The 14,693-nt window shown below is 40.1% G+C and overlaps 1 protein-coding gene across 12 annotated transcripts in view; it reads right to left on the bottom strand.

The window, feature by feature from the left end:
- The window catches only part of tsc2 (TSC complex subunit 2), a 121,339-nt gene that overhangs the window by 31,193 nt on the left and 75,453 nt on the right, over positions 1-14,693 (bottom strand). For 11 of the 12 annotated variants that reach the window (XM_069906491.1, XM_069906492.1, XM_069906490.1 and 8 more), the window contains 5 exons: positions 13,817-13,914; positions 8,047-8,172; positions 4,512-4,673; positions 1,669-1,824; positions 187-299 (listed from right to left, as the gene is read on the bottom strand). In XM_069906491.1, coding sequence (XP_069762592.1) covers positions 187-299; positions 1,669-1,824; positions 4,512-4,673; positions 8,047-8,172; positions 13,817-13,914 — 655 coding nt within the window. The remainder of the gene's footprint in view (positions 1-186; positions 300-1,668; positions 1,825-4,511; positions 4,674-8,046; positions 8,173-13,816; positions 13,915-14,693) is intronic. The other variant, XM_069906500.1, reaches the window with a different exon arrangement.

The following is a 14,693-nucleotide window of genomic DNA, read 5'->3' as shown; positions in this document are numbered from 1 at the left end:
GTCCCGCATCGGACTTGTCAGCCACCAACGAGCCTGCAGCTGACGTGGACATTACCCCTCCATAAATCTTCGTCCGCGAAGCCAAGCCAAAAGAAAAAGAACTTAAGGAGGAAGCCTTGGCATTAAAGGAAGATTTTGAAACAATTATTTTGTTTTAAAAAGCCCATCTGCGGAAGCCACATTCACCTGATATGGATCTCACTCGCAGGCGGGATGCAGTTCCAATCTGATGACTGGTTTGGGACTCCAGCTTGGCAGGTGCTTCTTGGGTTGTCTTCACTTGCAGAGATGGATCCACCCTTAAAGAGTTAAAACAGTATTCCAGTCTCTCCAAATGCAGGACACCAGCTTGTCACAGATTTTGTTGTTGACAAAAATGAAATGTTGTTTACGACCTTAAAAATGCACGATACACGATCACAACCAATAGAAATCTGTAGATATAGAAAGGTTGTTTCCCATGGTGGGAGAGTCTAGGACAAGAGGGAGCACTTCAGGATTGAAGGGTGTCTGCTTAGACAGAGATGCATGGGAATTTCTTTAGCCAGATGGTGGTGAATCCGTGGAATTTGTTGCCACAGGCGGTTGTGGAGGCCGCGTCATTGGGTGTATTTATGGCAGAGATTGATAGGTTCCCAATGAGCCAATACATCAAAGGTTAAGGCCATCAAGAAGGAAAGTGGAATGTTGACCTTCATTGCTAGAGGGATTAAATTTAGGAGCAGGGAAGTCAGGCTGCATCTGAAGTGCTGCATGCAGTTCTGGTCTCCTTACTTGAGGAAAGATGTACTGGCTTTGGAGGTGGTGTAGAGGTGGTTCATCCGGTTAATTCCAGAGATGAGAGGGGGTCATCCTATTGAGATCGAATCGTCTGGGACGGCGCTTGCTGGAATTTAGCAGAATGAGAGGGGACCTTTTAGAAATATACAAAATTAGGAAAGGCATAGAGAAACAGAGGTAGGCATGTGGTTTCCATTGGTAGGGGAAGGCTAGAACTAGGGATCACAGACTCAAGGTTCAGGGCTGTAGATTTAGGCCAGAGATGAAGAGGAACAGCTTTTGCTCAAGGAATTTGCTGCCCAAGGAAGGAGTGGAGGCGACCTCAGTAAATATATTTAAGACAAAGTTGGATAAATTTTTATATAATAGGGGAAATTACAGGATATGGGGAAAAGGCAGGTAGATGGATATGAACCTATTATCAGATTAGCCAATATCACACTGAATGGCGGAACAGGCTTTACAGGCCAGATGTGGCCTCCTCATGCTCCTATTTCTGATCTTATGGGAAAATGGCTGGGAAGTGGGTCTGCGTGGGAGAATAAATCTGCTCATGCAAACTCTCTGACTCTATCCACTGCATGTGAATAATTTGTAAATATGTGTGCTATGTCTATGCATTTCTACCAAGGACCAAAGAACACTATTTTGTCCAATTGTACTTCTACAATCAGATGATAATAATAAACTTGAACGGTGGGGCAGTCTCGATCGGCTAAATACCCTATTGCTGCTCCTACGTCTTAAGTCAATTAGAAAACTTATCTAAGTAATGAGCAAAATGCATCTTTTCACGGTTTCATCGTGCACAACCACAAGCCTGAAATTTTGGGCCTAAAGCAAATGGCGTACAAACGTTAGGCAATCTCGCAGCAGGTTGTACCACACCTGGAAGATTCTTCTGTGCTCTTCTGCTCCAACGAATCCAAACCCATCAGTGCTCTTGTTCCCACACCACTGCTGGTGGTAACTGTAACCAGCTTGTTTCCAACCAGCCATGTGTTACTTCTTCCTCCACTGAGCAGAAATTCGGCTACAGGTGACCTTTCAAAAAAAAACAATAAATGAGCAAGCAAAACCTCATAAGAATTAAATGAAGTGAAACACAACAAAGCACGACAATCAATCCTGTGTTAAAGAAAATCAGTAGCCAGGTTTCAGCAACAATATTGGGTAATTGCACAGCAGCAACATGGTTACTGCATTGATTTATATAGCTCAAAATAGCATATTTGGCTGAATAAGTCCATACTGGCATAAACGCTCCACTGAAGCCTCACCTCGATCTATAGCGACAGCCCTCGATTACTTTCATATATACTTTCTAGCTTTTTTTTTTAAATACATTTGTAACATTCTCCTCGGCCACATTCACTATTTTCAGGTCACATTCTCCAATGTAAACTGGCAGTGCAGAATGGATCCAGGAGATTGGTGATGTAACCCCAGCTATGCCCTCAAGCTTCTGCCAGCTTTATTCAGATGCCAGTTATAGTTTCATTCTGAAGTTCAGTTCCAAAGGGCCAGGAAAGTGCAAGGACGTTACACCAATACAGATTCAAGATTTCTTTACTGTCATGTAATAGCACAGAACATGTAATATTACACAAAATTGCCTTCTGTTAGACAGACAAAGAGTCACCATTAGTGTCGGCCGGTGCCCTTTGCAATAAGGGAAGCAAGAGTGTTGTCAGAGTGGATTCATCTTCAGCGCTCCCGCAGCCTCTGCGGCCACACAGACCCCTGTTCGGTCCATTGGCATCCTAACCTTCAGATCCAAACATCCGACCCTTCAAGGAATTCTGAGAAAGCTATGGCTCTTTACCCTTTTAAAAATAGAGAAACTCTTATTGTGACCTGATTGAGGATCCTAGTTCCAAAATAAAATGCAAGATAGTCAACTATAAATGTAATTAGGAATTTAAACATCTTCCTCAGAAAGTTATTGGATTGTGCCACTAGATAGGAACATAAATAATAGCAAAATAACTTGGATAAATTTGAGAAGCTGGATCAATAGACAATAGGTGCAAGAGTAGGCTGTTCGGCCCTTTCGAGCCAGCAACACCATTAATAGTGACCATGGCTGATCATCCATCAGTACCCCGATCCTGCCTTCTCCCCATATCCCTTGACTCCGCTATCTTTAATAGCTCTTTCTTGAAAGCATCCAGAGAATTGGCTTCCACTGCCTTCTGAGGCAGAGCATTCCACAGATCCATAACTCTCTGGGTGAAAATTTTTTTCCTCAACTCAGTTCTAAATGGCCTACCCCTTATTCTTAAACTGTGGCCTCTGGTTCTGGACTCCCCGAACATCAGGAACATGTTTCCTCCTCTAGCATCTCTAATTCCTTAATAACCATATACATTTCAATCAGATCCCTTCTCATCCTTTTAACTTCCAGTGTGTGCAAGCCCAGTTGCCCCAATCTTTCAACACATGACAGTCCCGGCATCCCGGGAATTAACCTTGTGAACTTACACTGCACTCCCTCAATAGCAAGAAAGTCCTTCCTCAAACTTGGAGACCAAAACTGCACACTATACTCCAGGTATGGTCTCACCAGATACCAGTACAACTGCAGAAGGACCTCTCTGCTCCTATACTCAACTCCCTTTGTTATGAAGGCCAACATGCCATTAGCTTTCTTCACTGCCTGCTGTTCCTGCATGTTTACCTTCAGTACTGATGAACATGGACACCTAGATCTCATGGTACTTCCCCTTTTCCTAATTTGACACCATTCAGGTAGTAATCTGCCTTCCTGTTCTTGCCACCAAAATGGATAGCCTCACATTTGTCCACATTAAACTGCATCTGCCATGCATCTGCCCACTCACCCAACCTGTCCAAGTCACCCTGAAATCTCGTAACATCCTCCTCACATGTAACACTGCCACCCAGCAAATTTGCTAATGTTACTTTTATCTAAGTCATTAATATATATGTTGTGAAAAGCTGCAATCCCAGCACAGAGCCTTACAATACCCCACTAGTCACTACCTGCCATTCTGAAAGAGACGCATTAATCCCTACTCCGTTTCCTGCCTACCAAACAATTTTCTATCCATGTCAGTTTACCCTATCCGCAATACCATGTGCTCTCATTTTGCCCACTAATCTCCTATGTAGGACCTTAACAAAGGCTTTCTGAAAGTCCAGGTACACTACATCCACTGGCTCTCCCTTGCCCATTTTCATAGTTACATCCTCAAAAATTTCCAGAAGATTAGTCAAGGATGATTTCTCTTTCGTAAATCCATGCTGATTCAAACCGATCCTGTACTGCTATCCAAATGTGCTGCTATTTCATCTTTTATAATTGATTCCAGCATCTTCGCCAGCACTGACTAATGTCAGGCTAACTGGTCTATTATTTCCTGCTTTCTCTCTCTCTCCTTATTTAAGAAGTGCAATAACATTAGCTACCCTCCAATCCTCAGAAATTGATCCCGAATCTATAGAACACTGGAAAATTATTGCCAATGCATTCTCGATTTCTAGAGCCACCTCCTTAAGTACCCTGGGATGCAGGCCATCAAGCCCTGGAGATTCATCAGCCTTCAGGATGCAAGGAGAAGAGAAAGACAACACGACTTTGAAAGGGATCGATATTGATATCTATCCGTAAACCTACCATTTAGTGTGCACAACCGTCTTGCCATTTATTCTGTACCATCCTTTGGATTAAGCCATTTTGAAATAATGCAATGAAAGAGAACACACACCTCTTGGGCAAGGCAGAGAAATTGGAGAAAACATATCGAGCCATCATATCCAAACACGTTTCGGTAAGTTCAAGGTGCACGGTCTTCAGACTGTCTTCTGCTTCTGCCATTGAACTCTCATTTGCTGATCCCAAACTAGAACTCGTAACAGAAGTTTGCATTCTATTAGAATGAGAAATTACAAGTCAAAACCCAGCAGATTATAACAACTCTACAAAACAATTTGCTCCAACCCTCAATAATGCTTTATTTCTGGCACTATTTCAAACATGCATTTAGAATGAGCCCTTACACATCTTCCTAAAACTACACTTTCAATGCAAAGCCCTGGCTTTTTGTTTCAGAATCAGATCCAACGAAAAATAGATCAACTCGGAATGTGATTTCAAGAAACATATCCCCACCTTCCAATAATGCTGTCAAATAGACAGACCAAGTCAAGTTTGGACATTTCTAAATGATATATTTCTTATGTAAACTGTGTTCTGCTACTGAGATAAACAGTTATTAATGGCTAATTACAAGGAATCACAATTAAGCCTCATTAAAATGTGCAAATTTTACCATTCACATTGGCTGAATGAATGCCATGTTTGAAAGCTCAGGTTTAACAAGCAGCTTGATGCATTATCACACTGGGCAGCCAGCCCAGGGTTAATTGCAATTTACAGCAGATCGACAAGTACAGCATCATCTAAACTTGAAAGTTCAGGTGCAATTATTTTTTTTAAAGCATTAGATCTTTAAGAGTAAGAAACAACTTTGGAATATCAGGACTTTACTGTATTCAGATCTCTGGTCAGTGGTTGTCCTTCATGAGATGCACGAACAGTCAATATTTATTCGGGTTTTTTTTTAAACATCATGTTTCACAGTTTTGAGGGACGATTTTAAAATGAGACCAAAGACAAAAAAGGAAATCAAAGCTTCACAGGTTTCAGTTTTTATTGAATATTCCAGATCATTAAAAAAATGCAATGTGCTCTCAGGTTGGGGACTTCAGAAACATGTTAATGTTGTTTTTGCTCTGTTCCAACTGATCTCCCGGTAACTCTGTATTGTGTTTTACTGCTGGTCTGAACATAGGAAACACTAGAGCACAGTCGAGGCCCTTTGGCCTTCGATGATGTGCTGACCCATTATATTCCTTAAAAATAACATGGTGGTAAAACAAACTCTCACCCCAATCACTCAGTACATGACAATCAATTTGAAATCACTGGAAATGTTATTGTCCTTCAACCATTCTCTGCCATGGTTCCAGAATCACACATTGTCCAGATCAGGTAAAAATGGCACATTTCCTGCCCTAAAGGACGCAAGCAATCCAAAAAGGTTTTTAGCAACATAGCTTTTCTCAGACTTTCAGGTTTTTTAAAATAAATTATTTAGATACTTGACAGTTAAAATAACTGCAGGAAGATATAGATTGGTCAAGTGTGTGGGCAAGGGTCTGGCAAATGGAGTGCAATGTTGGTAAATGAGAGGCTATCCACTTTGAAAGGAAAAGTTGAAGATCAGATTATAATTTAAACTGCAGCATGCTGCTTCACAGAGGGACGTGGGAATGCTTGTTCGTGAATTCCAAAATGTTGGTTTGCAGGTACAACAGCCTGTTAAAGTGGCAAGTGGAATGTTGGCCTTCATTGCTAGAGGGAGAATTTAGGATCAGGGAGATTATGCTGCAACTGTACAAGGTACAGGTAAGACAGCATCTGGAGAACTGTATACAGTTCTGGTCTCCTTACTTGAGAAGGATGCAATGGTGCAGTGGAGGTTCACCAGGTTAATTCCAGATATGAGGGGGTAAGCCAATGAGGAGGGATTGAGTTATCTGAGTCCATACTCACTAGAATTTAGAAGAATGATAGGGGAGCTTTTTGAAATGTATAAAATTATGAAAGGCATAGTTAAGATAGAGGTAGGTAAGTTGTTTCCATTGGTGGGGGAGAGCATAACTAAAGAATATAGCCTCAAGATTCAAGGTAGTAAATTTAGGACGGAGATGAGGAGGAACTGCTTTTCCCAGAGGGTGTTGAATCTGTGGAATTCGCTGACCTTTGAAGCAGTGGAGGCTACCTCAGTAAATATTTTTAAGACAAGATTTTTACTGCATACAGGAATTATGGAATATGGGAGAAAAGGGAAGGAGGTGGAGATCATCAGATCAGCCATGATCTCATTGAATGGCAGAGTAGATTGAACGGCCTACTCCTGCTTCCAGTTCTTAAAGCAGCAAATTGCCTGTTGGCATTTATGGCAAAAGGGTCAGAGTTAATGAATAGGGAGACTTCATTACACTTGGAATACTGCAGAGAGTTTTCAATCCTCACTAGTAGTACTGGAGGCAGGTCAAGAGATACACCAGAGCGAATTCCTGGGATGAGAATGTAGTCTTTAAAAAGTTAGGTAATTTAAGCTTTTATTCCTTGGAGTCAAGATTGAGAGGTGGTCTATTTAACCATTCAAGATCCTAAGGCAGCTAGTGGACAGTGTCAATGTAGCTATCAGCGGAGCGCTACAAGGGGACACAGCTATCAAATAAAGGCCCCGTCATTTAAAACAGAGGTGGGGAGAAAGGGAAACCCCTTTGAAGTACATAATCAACCATTGCAACATCTACCAGTTGGGTGAATCGCCATTATAGTTCATTTTTAATCCCCAGGTGATGTTTTAGCACAAGGATTTGGGCATTTCAAGTTCTTTGTTATGCCGAAGTTTTGGTAAAAATAGTATATCGTCCCAAAATATTTATTTAAAATTCTATCTTTATGTATATATGTGATTATTATGTGCTGTGCGTTGTGTGTGTATGGTCAAGACAAACACTGTTACGTCTGGTTGTACATGTTTAGTCAGATGATAATAAGCTTGAACAAGGGGAATTCACTGAGTGCATTGAGTACAACCCTCAAAGGGTAGTACTGCACAACAGCCAAAGGGACTGCAAATACAGCTGTCCTGATGGAAGATCATCAACATCATATTAATCTACTCTCCCCATAGAAGCTGCCTGGTATCCTGAGTGTCACCAACAATTTTCTTGATTTTTATTTCAGGTGTGCAGCATCTGCAGCTTTTAGCCTTTGAAAATAACATCCCAGTAAAAAGGAGAATATTTGTCTGAAGACATCTTGATGAATAAACAGATAACGTACACTTTAATCTCCCAGTAACCCCTTTGTACAAATATGTTTCGCCATTTTCCCTACAACACAATTATGATGGCACTTAGGTACATCCCAGAAGTGCAATTCTCTCCTTAATATCACAGAACGATTTTTGGATATTCAACGCATCTCTATCAGCAAAAAAAACAGAATAAATTTGGATTGCAGACACCTCTCTAAGAGTTGGAAAGCTGAATTCTTGATTGACAACCACTGACTGATATATTTAGATTCTTGAATACAATATCAATACCAATAACCTATGGAAAATGGCGGTCATTTTATTTTAAAAATCTAAAACAAGTACATGCAAGCCTCCCAGCATGCAGAGACCCCAAAACGAACTCTGTGGGCAATGCCTCTACCTTCGAACTGCATGTTCTGAAACACTGATGCTGCGGGACCGGAAGGCCTCGACTGCCGAGAGGTCTTTCATATCTTTAATTTGGGGACTATTCAAGCCTGGCTTTTGGGGCTTGGCAGCTCGCAAGCTGCCAGCACCAACACAAAGACACCGCAGGTGGGACAGACACCATTTGGGAGTAGATGATCAGGTCACAGGACAGGGGAAGGGTTCCCAGGTAAGTGAGGTGGAAAGGAACAAGCACCAGCACAGAAGAATAAGGTGGGGGGGAGAGGAGGAGGGGGGGGGGGAAAGAAAAACTCACAGCATTAAACAAAATCTGGAAGATGACAAAATAGCAAATTAGATCAAACAGCTTATATGCTACAAAACACAAACCTCTAAAACTCCTGCTACATTTAGTGATAATTGGCAGAAAAAGCAACAATACAAGCAATTAAGGTTGGAATGACATTTCAGATTTTGATCATTTTCTGAAGTTTCAATGCAAGCTACTTTAGAGCGAGTTGATAATTCTGGAGGGGCTTTAGAAAATGAAACACACCGATCATAAATTAACACAAGCTTAAATTATAATCATTTGCCTCATTTCAAGCCATCAATTGTTGAATTGCTTTAAAGGAGATCAATGAAAATAGCGAATACTCCACAAAATTTATGGAACTCTGGTTTTTAAGTTGTGTTGGGTGGGGGGGGAGAGGGGGGGGAACTAGCTGTGATGCCATAATGTATTTTGCATCAAAGTGCCTTCTCTACTTTAGTAATGGTTACATTTTCCAAATTACATTTTTAAAATCCTTATACGACACAAACCAACGAGCTAATTAGAAAAGGAGGGCATATTTTCATACCAGAGCATCAAGAGCCCTTCATTTTATGTCAATCAGACTCGCTGGCACAGGGAGATATGGCAGATGGGAATTTGTATTAATAATAATCTAACATTCAACGAAAATCTAATTACGCAATTCAATGCAACAATCAAATGAAAAAAATTCAGGGCTAATGCAAATCTGAATCAATTTACGGTTTAAAATGTTCTTCACTTTTAAGATGCAGATATTCCAACCTTAAACATCTATACACTTGAGCACCAAAATAAATAGATACAGTGCAACTCTACAATTTATACCAAGCTGGGAAATAAAGCAAAAGCACAAATTTTGATTCAAGGGAAATGCATAGAGACCGACAAAGTGAGATGCTATGATGGAAGAATACAATCAGGAAAGATGAGCAGCAGGCAGGTGCTTTTAATTGTTTGGCATTTGTCTCTGAAAATCTGAAGCCAATTCGAGCATGCACACAAATCATAAAATGAGACTATTCTGCTGTCTGCTTTTTGCACTTTCCCACTGGTATGCCCTCCATGCTACGATCACTCTGGAACCACAACTGTGTGTGTTAAGAGAAGACCGTGAAATCCCTTCAACGACTATGGGGAAAGATTAGGGTTTAGGGGCCCATGTGCCACTGCCCTCCAGATCCCTTGTAGAAACCTTACTGTACTTGTCACTCATGAAATGCTTGTGAAACATTATTCAAAGAGATTAAATCCCTGTTCCAAAGGAACCCAGCGAAGGTCCCATCAGTCATGCCTAACACTGCAGTTCACTGCACTACATCTGCGGTGTAACTGTAAATGAGTATCCAAGGACTCCCCACAAACATCTGTACCAGGGAAAGGAAAGTTAACACTTGTTGTGCAGATGCTCTTTGCAAAGGGCAAACTGACTTCACATCTTCCACTTGCATCGTACAAACCAAAGGCAGCAAAACTAGAGTGTTCTTACAGCAATTTGAATTTCCAAATGTTTAAAAGCTAGAATGGGATCCTCTAGGAACATTTTAAAAATTGGATAGTCATTATATATGGATCTGCTAAAGCACCTATAATAGAAATTATCAGACCTAAAAACAAAGATACAGAGGAGTCACATGATGGAGTAGTGGCCGGTCGGGAAAACCAGCCCTCTCCAGGAAAATAGAAAAAAAAGTCAGGAAAACGCAAAGCATAACAGAAATAGAGAACATGAAATAGAAGATAAAGATACAGAGAAGAGAAAGAAGATGGCTTCCAAGAAGGAGAAAGTAAGAACAGCTGGAAAAAGGTCACCAGAGAAGAAAGAAGGCCTTGCCTGCAGGAAGGAACAGGACGCTGTGGTGACAAGGAGCGCCCGACCCTCGAGGTCAGTACCTGCTCTGCGGAGTCGCGACCCACCAGCCGGTGCACTACAAAAATGGCTCTCGCAGCCAAATAAGAGTGCGCAACTGCGCATGCGTGAGGAGTCACGCGTGCGCAGTGCGCAGAGGAGAAAGAGGACACCAGCGGGAGGGGGGGCTCAGCAGAGGAGCAAGCTGTCACAGAGCGAGCAACTGAGGGATGCCCAACACCAGGGCTCTCAGCTGGAGGGCAAGGAACAACAGACGAGCAGCACAGGAGGGGAGGACCTGTAACAAGAGGCCCAGCAAGAAAAGGTCCGACAAAGAGATACAAGCAGCTCATCAGGAAAAACAGAAGAGACACTGTGATAGTACAGATCTATCACCAATGTACATAGTGTATATAGTTACTGTATCTAGACTGTGCTTACAGCGATTGGCTGAGAGCTAAGCCACACCTATTGTTTGGGCCTTAAAGGGTTGTGTCCCTAGCCAGGTCGGATCATTCCGGACTGGTCGGCCACCTGTGAAGAGCTCCGGTCTTTTGCTAATAAAAGCCTTGGTTTGGATCAACAAGTCTTTGGTTCTTTCGACGAGCTCTACAGACACAAAGAAGAGAAGAAGACACAAACACAGGTACAGACACAGAAGAGGAAGAAGATCTTCACAGAGAAATAGAAGGTAAAACTGATGGACAAAAAGGTAAAACTGAGGAACAGAATATTGATATATTTGAGGAACAAATGAGATCATTAAAAGAATGGTTATCATTAAAGTTTAATGCAATTAAAAGGAAAATGAAAAGAACAGAAAATAAAATGCAAAGGTTAGAACTGGTCATGACAGAAATAGGGAAAAGAGTAGAGAGTGTGGAAGAGCAGGAAACGGCTGTAGAAATGGAAGTAAACGACTTAAGAGAAAAATTGGAAGAAAGTGACAAAAAAATTAAAGAGACACAAGAGTTGTTATCTCAGAAAATTGATATGTTGGAAAATTATAGTAGGCGAAACAACATAAAAATAGTGGGCCTGAAGGAGGATGAAGAAGGTACAGACATGAAGGAATTTATAAAAGGATGGATCCCGAAGGTCCTGGGAATGTCAGAAATGCAGGAAGGAATGGAAATAGAAAGGGCACACAGAGCATTAGCTCCGAAACCGCAGACACATCAAAAACCAAGATCCATCTTAGTAAAATTTTTGAGATACACGACAAGAGAAAATATACTGGAATGGGCAAGGAATAAAGTTAGAGATAATAAACTATTGGAATACAAGGGTCAAAAAATATTTTTTTTTATACCCGGACACAAGTTTTGAACTCAAAGAGGAGGAAGGAATTTAATACAGCGAAATCAACTTTATGGAAAAAAGGTTACAAATTCATATTAAGACATCCAGCAGTGCTTAAAATATTTATCCCCGGGGAGCAAACAGACTGTTTTCAGCTCCAGAGAAAGCGCAAGAATTTGCAGAACATTTGCAGGACAGGAGAAGAGATGAAGAGATGTAACAAGAATGAAGAACGGCGATAAAGTATATATAAAGATGTAAAAACAATGTATATGTAAAGAACTAAAGAGGGAAAAGAGAAGGGAAGGAAGGGAATAAGGGGGGGATAAAAAGAGCTTTGTTATATGTGTTTTTTAAAAAAAAGTGTTTTCTATCATTGAGATCCTCAGCTGAGTCCTTTAACACTGCCCAATTTGCTGAATCGAGGAAGTCCTGCAACCATTCTTCAGCCTCCAGTGACCACCTTCTAGCTGACATTCTTTTTAGGCACTGTCTGTCTGAAGGTGGAAGGAGTGAAGCCAGATAATCCGACGCCAAAATGGAGTCTCGGGAAAGATCCAAAATCAAGAAGTATATCAGTTCATTTATTAACGCTGAAAGTGAGAATAACTTCACACAAATGAAGAATTAGTTTTTCTATAAAAGAATTTCACTTCAGAAAAACAGTAAGATTTAAAGTGTTTATGCACTGAATTATTTTATGTTGATGCAAGTTATTTTGTCCTCTATTGATCCTATCAAGTAGATTGGAATAATGATTAAGCTTTGAATAAATCTATCAGCTTATTAATTAGATATAACCTTAAAGAGAGCATATTTCAGCATAAAATTGAAATGTATTTTGTATGGTATAATATTTGTACTTTCATAAAAGTTTTTTATTCCATGATATACTGTTAAGCGCACAAAATCAGTGAACCGGTGCGGACTCAAAAGGCCAACATGGCCTGTTTCCGCTCCGTAAATGGTTATATGGTTATATGGAGAGGGCTGGGTAGAGGGGGAATAACCATCACTGCAAAATCAGTTGACACTGCGAACAAGATCGTAACCCAAATGAAAAGGGGAGTTGTGGTTGCCCGGCAAGGGATATGGGGCAACTCAGAGAGGGGGGAACGTTTGGGGCTAAGGTATAAGTGGAATTGGGAACTGCAGGGGTACTTTATGTCTTAAATGTGTTGTCGTACATTAAGTGTAATAAGAGAAAACTAAGAAATTAAAATGGGGAAAAGGGGGATGGAGGTGGCGAAGAAGTGAAAAAGAGGTGTATGCAAGATATAAGATGGCCATGTTGAACTATTTGACTATAAACATTAATGGAATACATAACCAAATTAAAAGGAAGAGGCAACTAAATTTATTGAAGAAGGATAAAATAGATATAGCATTTGTGCAAGAAACGCATCTAAATGAAGTGGAACATAAACTAAAGAGAGACTGGGTAGGACACGTAATGGCAGCATCCTATAATTCAAAAGCTAGAGGTGTCGCCATACTAGTTAACAAAAATGTACCAATCAAAATAGAGGAGGAAATAATAGATCCGGCAGGGAGGTATGCAATGATAAAGTGTCAGATATACTCAGAATTTTGGAATTTGCTCAATATATATGCGCCTAACGAGGAGGATCAAAAGTTTATGCAGGATTTTTTTTTTTGAAGATTGCAGATGCACAAGGAAATATATTGATAGGAGGGGATTTTAACCTTAATTTGGACCCAATGTTAGATAAAACTGGACAAAAGACAAGTAAAAAGAATAAAGTAGCCAAATTTATTGTTAAATCAATGCAGGAAATGAAAATGAATAAATGTATTCCATTGGAAAAAATAACATACAATTTAAAAAATAAAGTCACAATGTTTGAGCAAATTTGGGAACCATACATGGAACATGTCAGAGAGAGCTTGCCTACGACCTCCATCCCTAAAATGAGAATGAAAATTATAAGACAAAACGACTAGATTCAGTGTGTAATAAATAGATGACGCATTTTTCTTGTTTATTTTCCTTTGTGTGAAAACATTGTTTTATGGTTTTATTGTATTGTAGATGTTGAATATTTATGGGTTTTGGAGGGGGGGTGGGTAGAGGGGAGGGAGGGAGAAAAGACCACTCTGTAAATTTAATGAGAAACGTTTGTACATATTTTGGTTGATATGGTTCATAGTGTGAAAAATTAAAAATTATTTTAAAAAAAACAAAGATATAAGATCCAAATTTCCGTCAACTTTGCTCTATAGTTTACACATGAGCTTCTTTCTGGATAGCAAATCGTACTACAAGTATGCTCCCTGGAATAGAGGTTAGCTTACCTTTTGAAAGGTCTATCGTTTAAACTCGTACTACGAGCTCGAAAGCTGCTGGGTTCGTGTGTATCCTCAAATGGTAGCAACGCATTCGATCGGAGACCCTTGTTTATTTTATAATTTTAAAAAGAACAAAAATATTAACATGCAGAAAATGATGTTCAAATCCTGATTATACAGTGGCACGAGCAGATTAAAATTTTCTAAACCTGTGACATTTTTTCTTTTCAAAAATAGAGGTTTTAAGCAAGAACCAAGTTCAGGACAACAGGAGTTTGGAGCTCAGGAGACACTTTATCACTAGCCTCACCAACAGAACGATTGAACAGAATTGCTTCACTATTGATTTATGAGACCCTGTAGTGTTTGTGCAGTTCATAATTCTATTTTAATTATTCCATTCTACTTGCACGAGATATTTTAATTAAAACAAACATCTATAAATAATTTGAAAACTTTTCCTCAAAGCAGAAACTTTGTATATTTTAAAGGCTGAGCTAGGTTATAGATAAGCAGAAAGGTGAAAGGCTATTGAGGATACAACCTGTTGTGATGTTATTGAAGGCAGGGCAGCCTTAAGGAGTCAAATGGCCTACTCCCAATTCACATGTTCATACAAAAGTTCAATTTTCTATACACATTGGCAGAAATAAAAGTTTAAATACTTTCGCATCAAAATGAATCAAGTAGCACTGAGGTGGTGGACATGTGATGTGGTTATATCCAGAGCAAGTTGTCTGCAAATGAAGGTTGCAGACTGGTGTGTTTCAAAGTCTAACACTACATTCCAAGAGATGTGATGAACCTTAGCACAGTTACTACAAAGACTAAGGGGAAAGGGCACTGTTTAGGGCTAGTGGACTCCAGGACTCTTGTAGAAACC

Source organism: Narcine bancroftii, chromosome 12, assembly GCF_036971445.1.
Source record: "Narcine bancroftii isolate sNarBan1 chromosome 12, sNarBan1.hap1, whole genome shotgun sequence".
Taxonomy (NCBI): Eukaryota; Metazoa; Chordata; class Chondrichthyes; order Torpediniformes; family Narcinidae; genus Narcine; species Narcine bancroftii.
The sequence above is the reverse complement of the archived record's forward strand: the minus strand, read 5'-3'. Positions and strand labels throughout refer to the sequence as shown.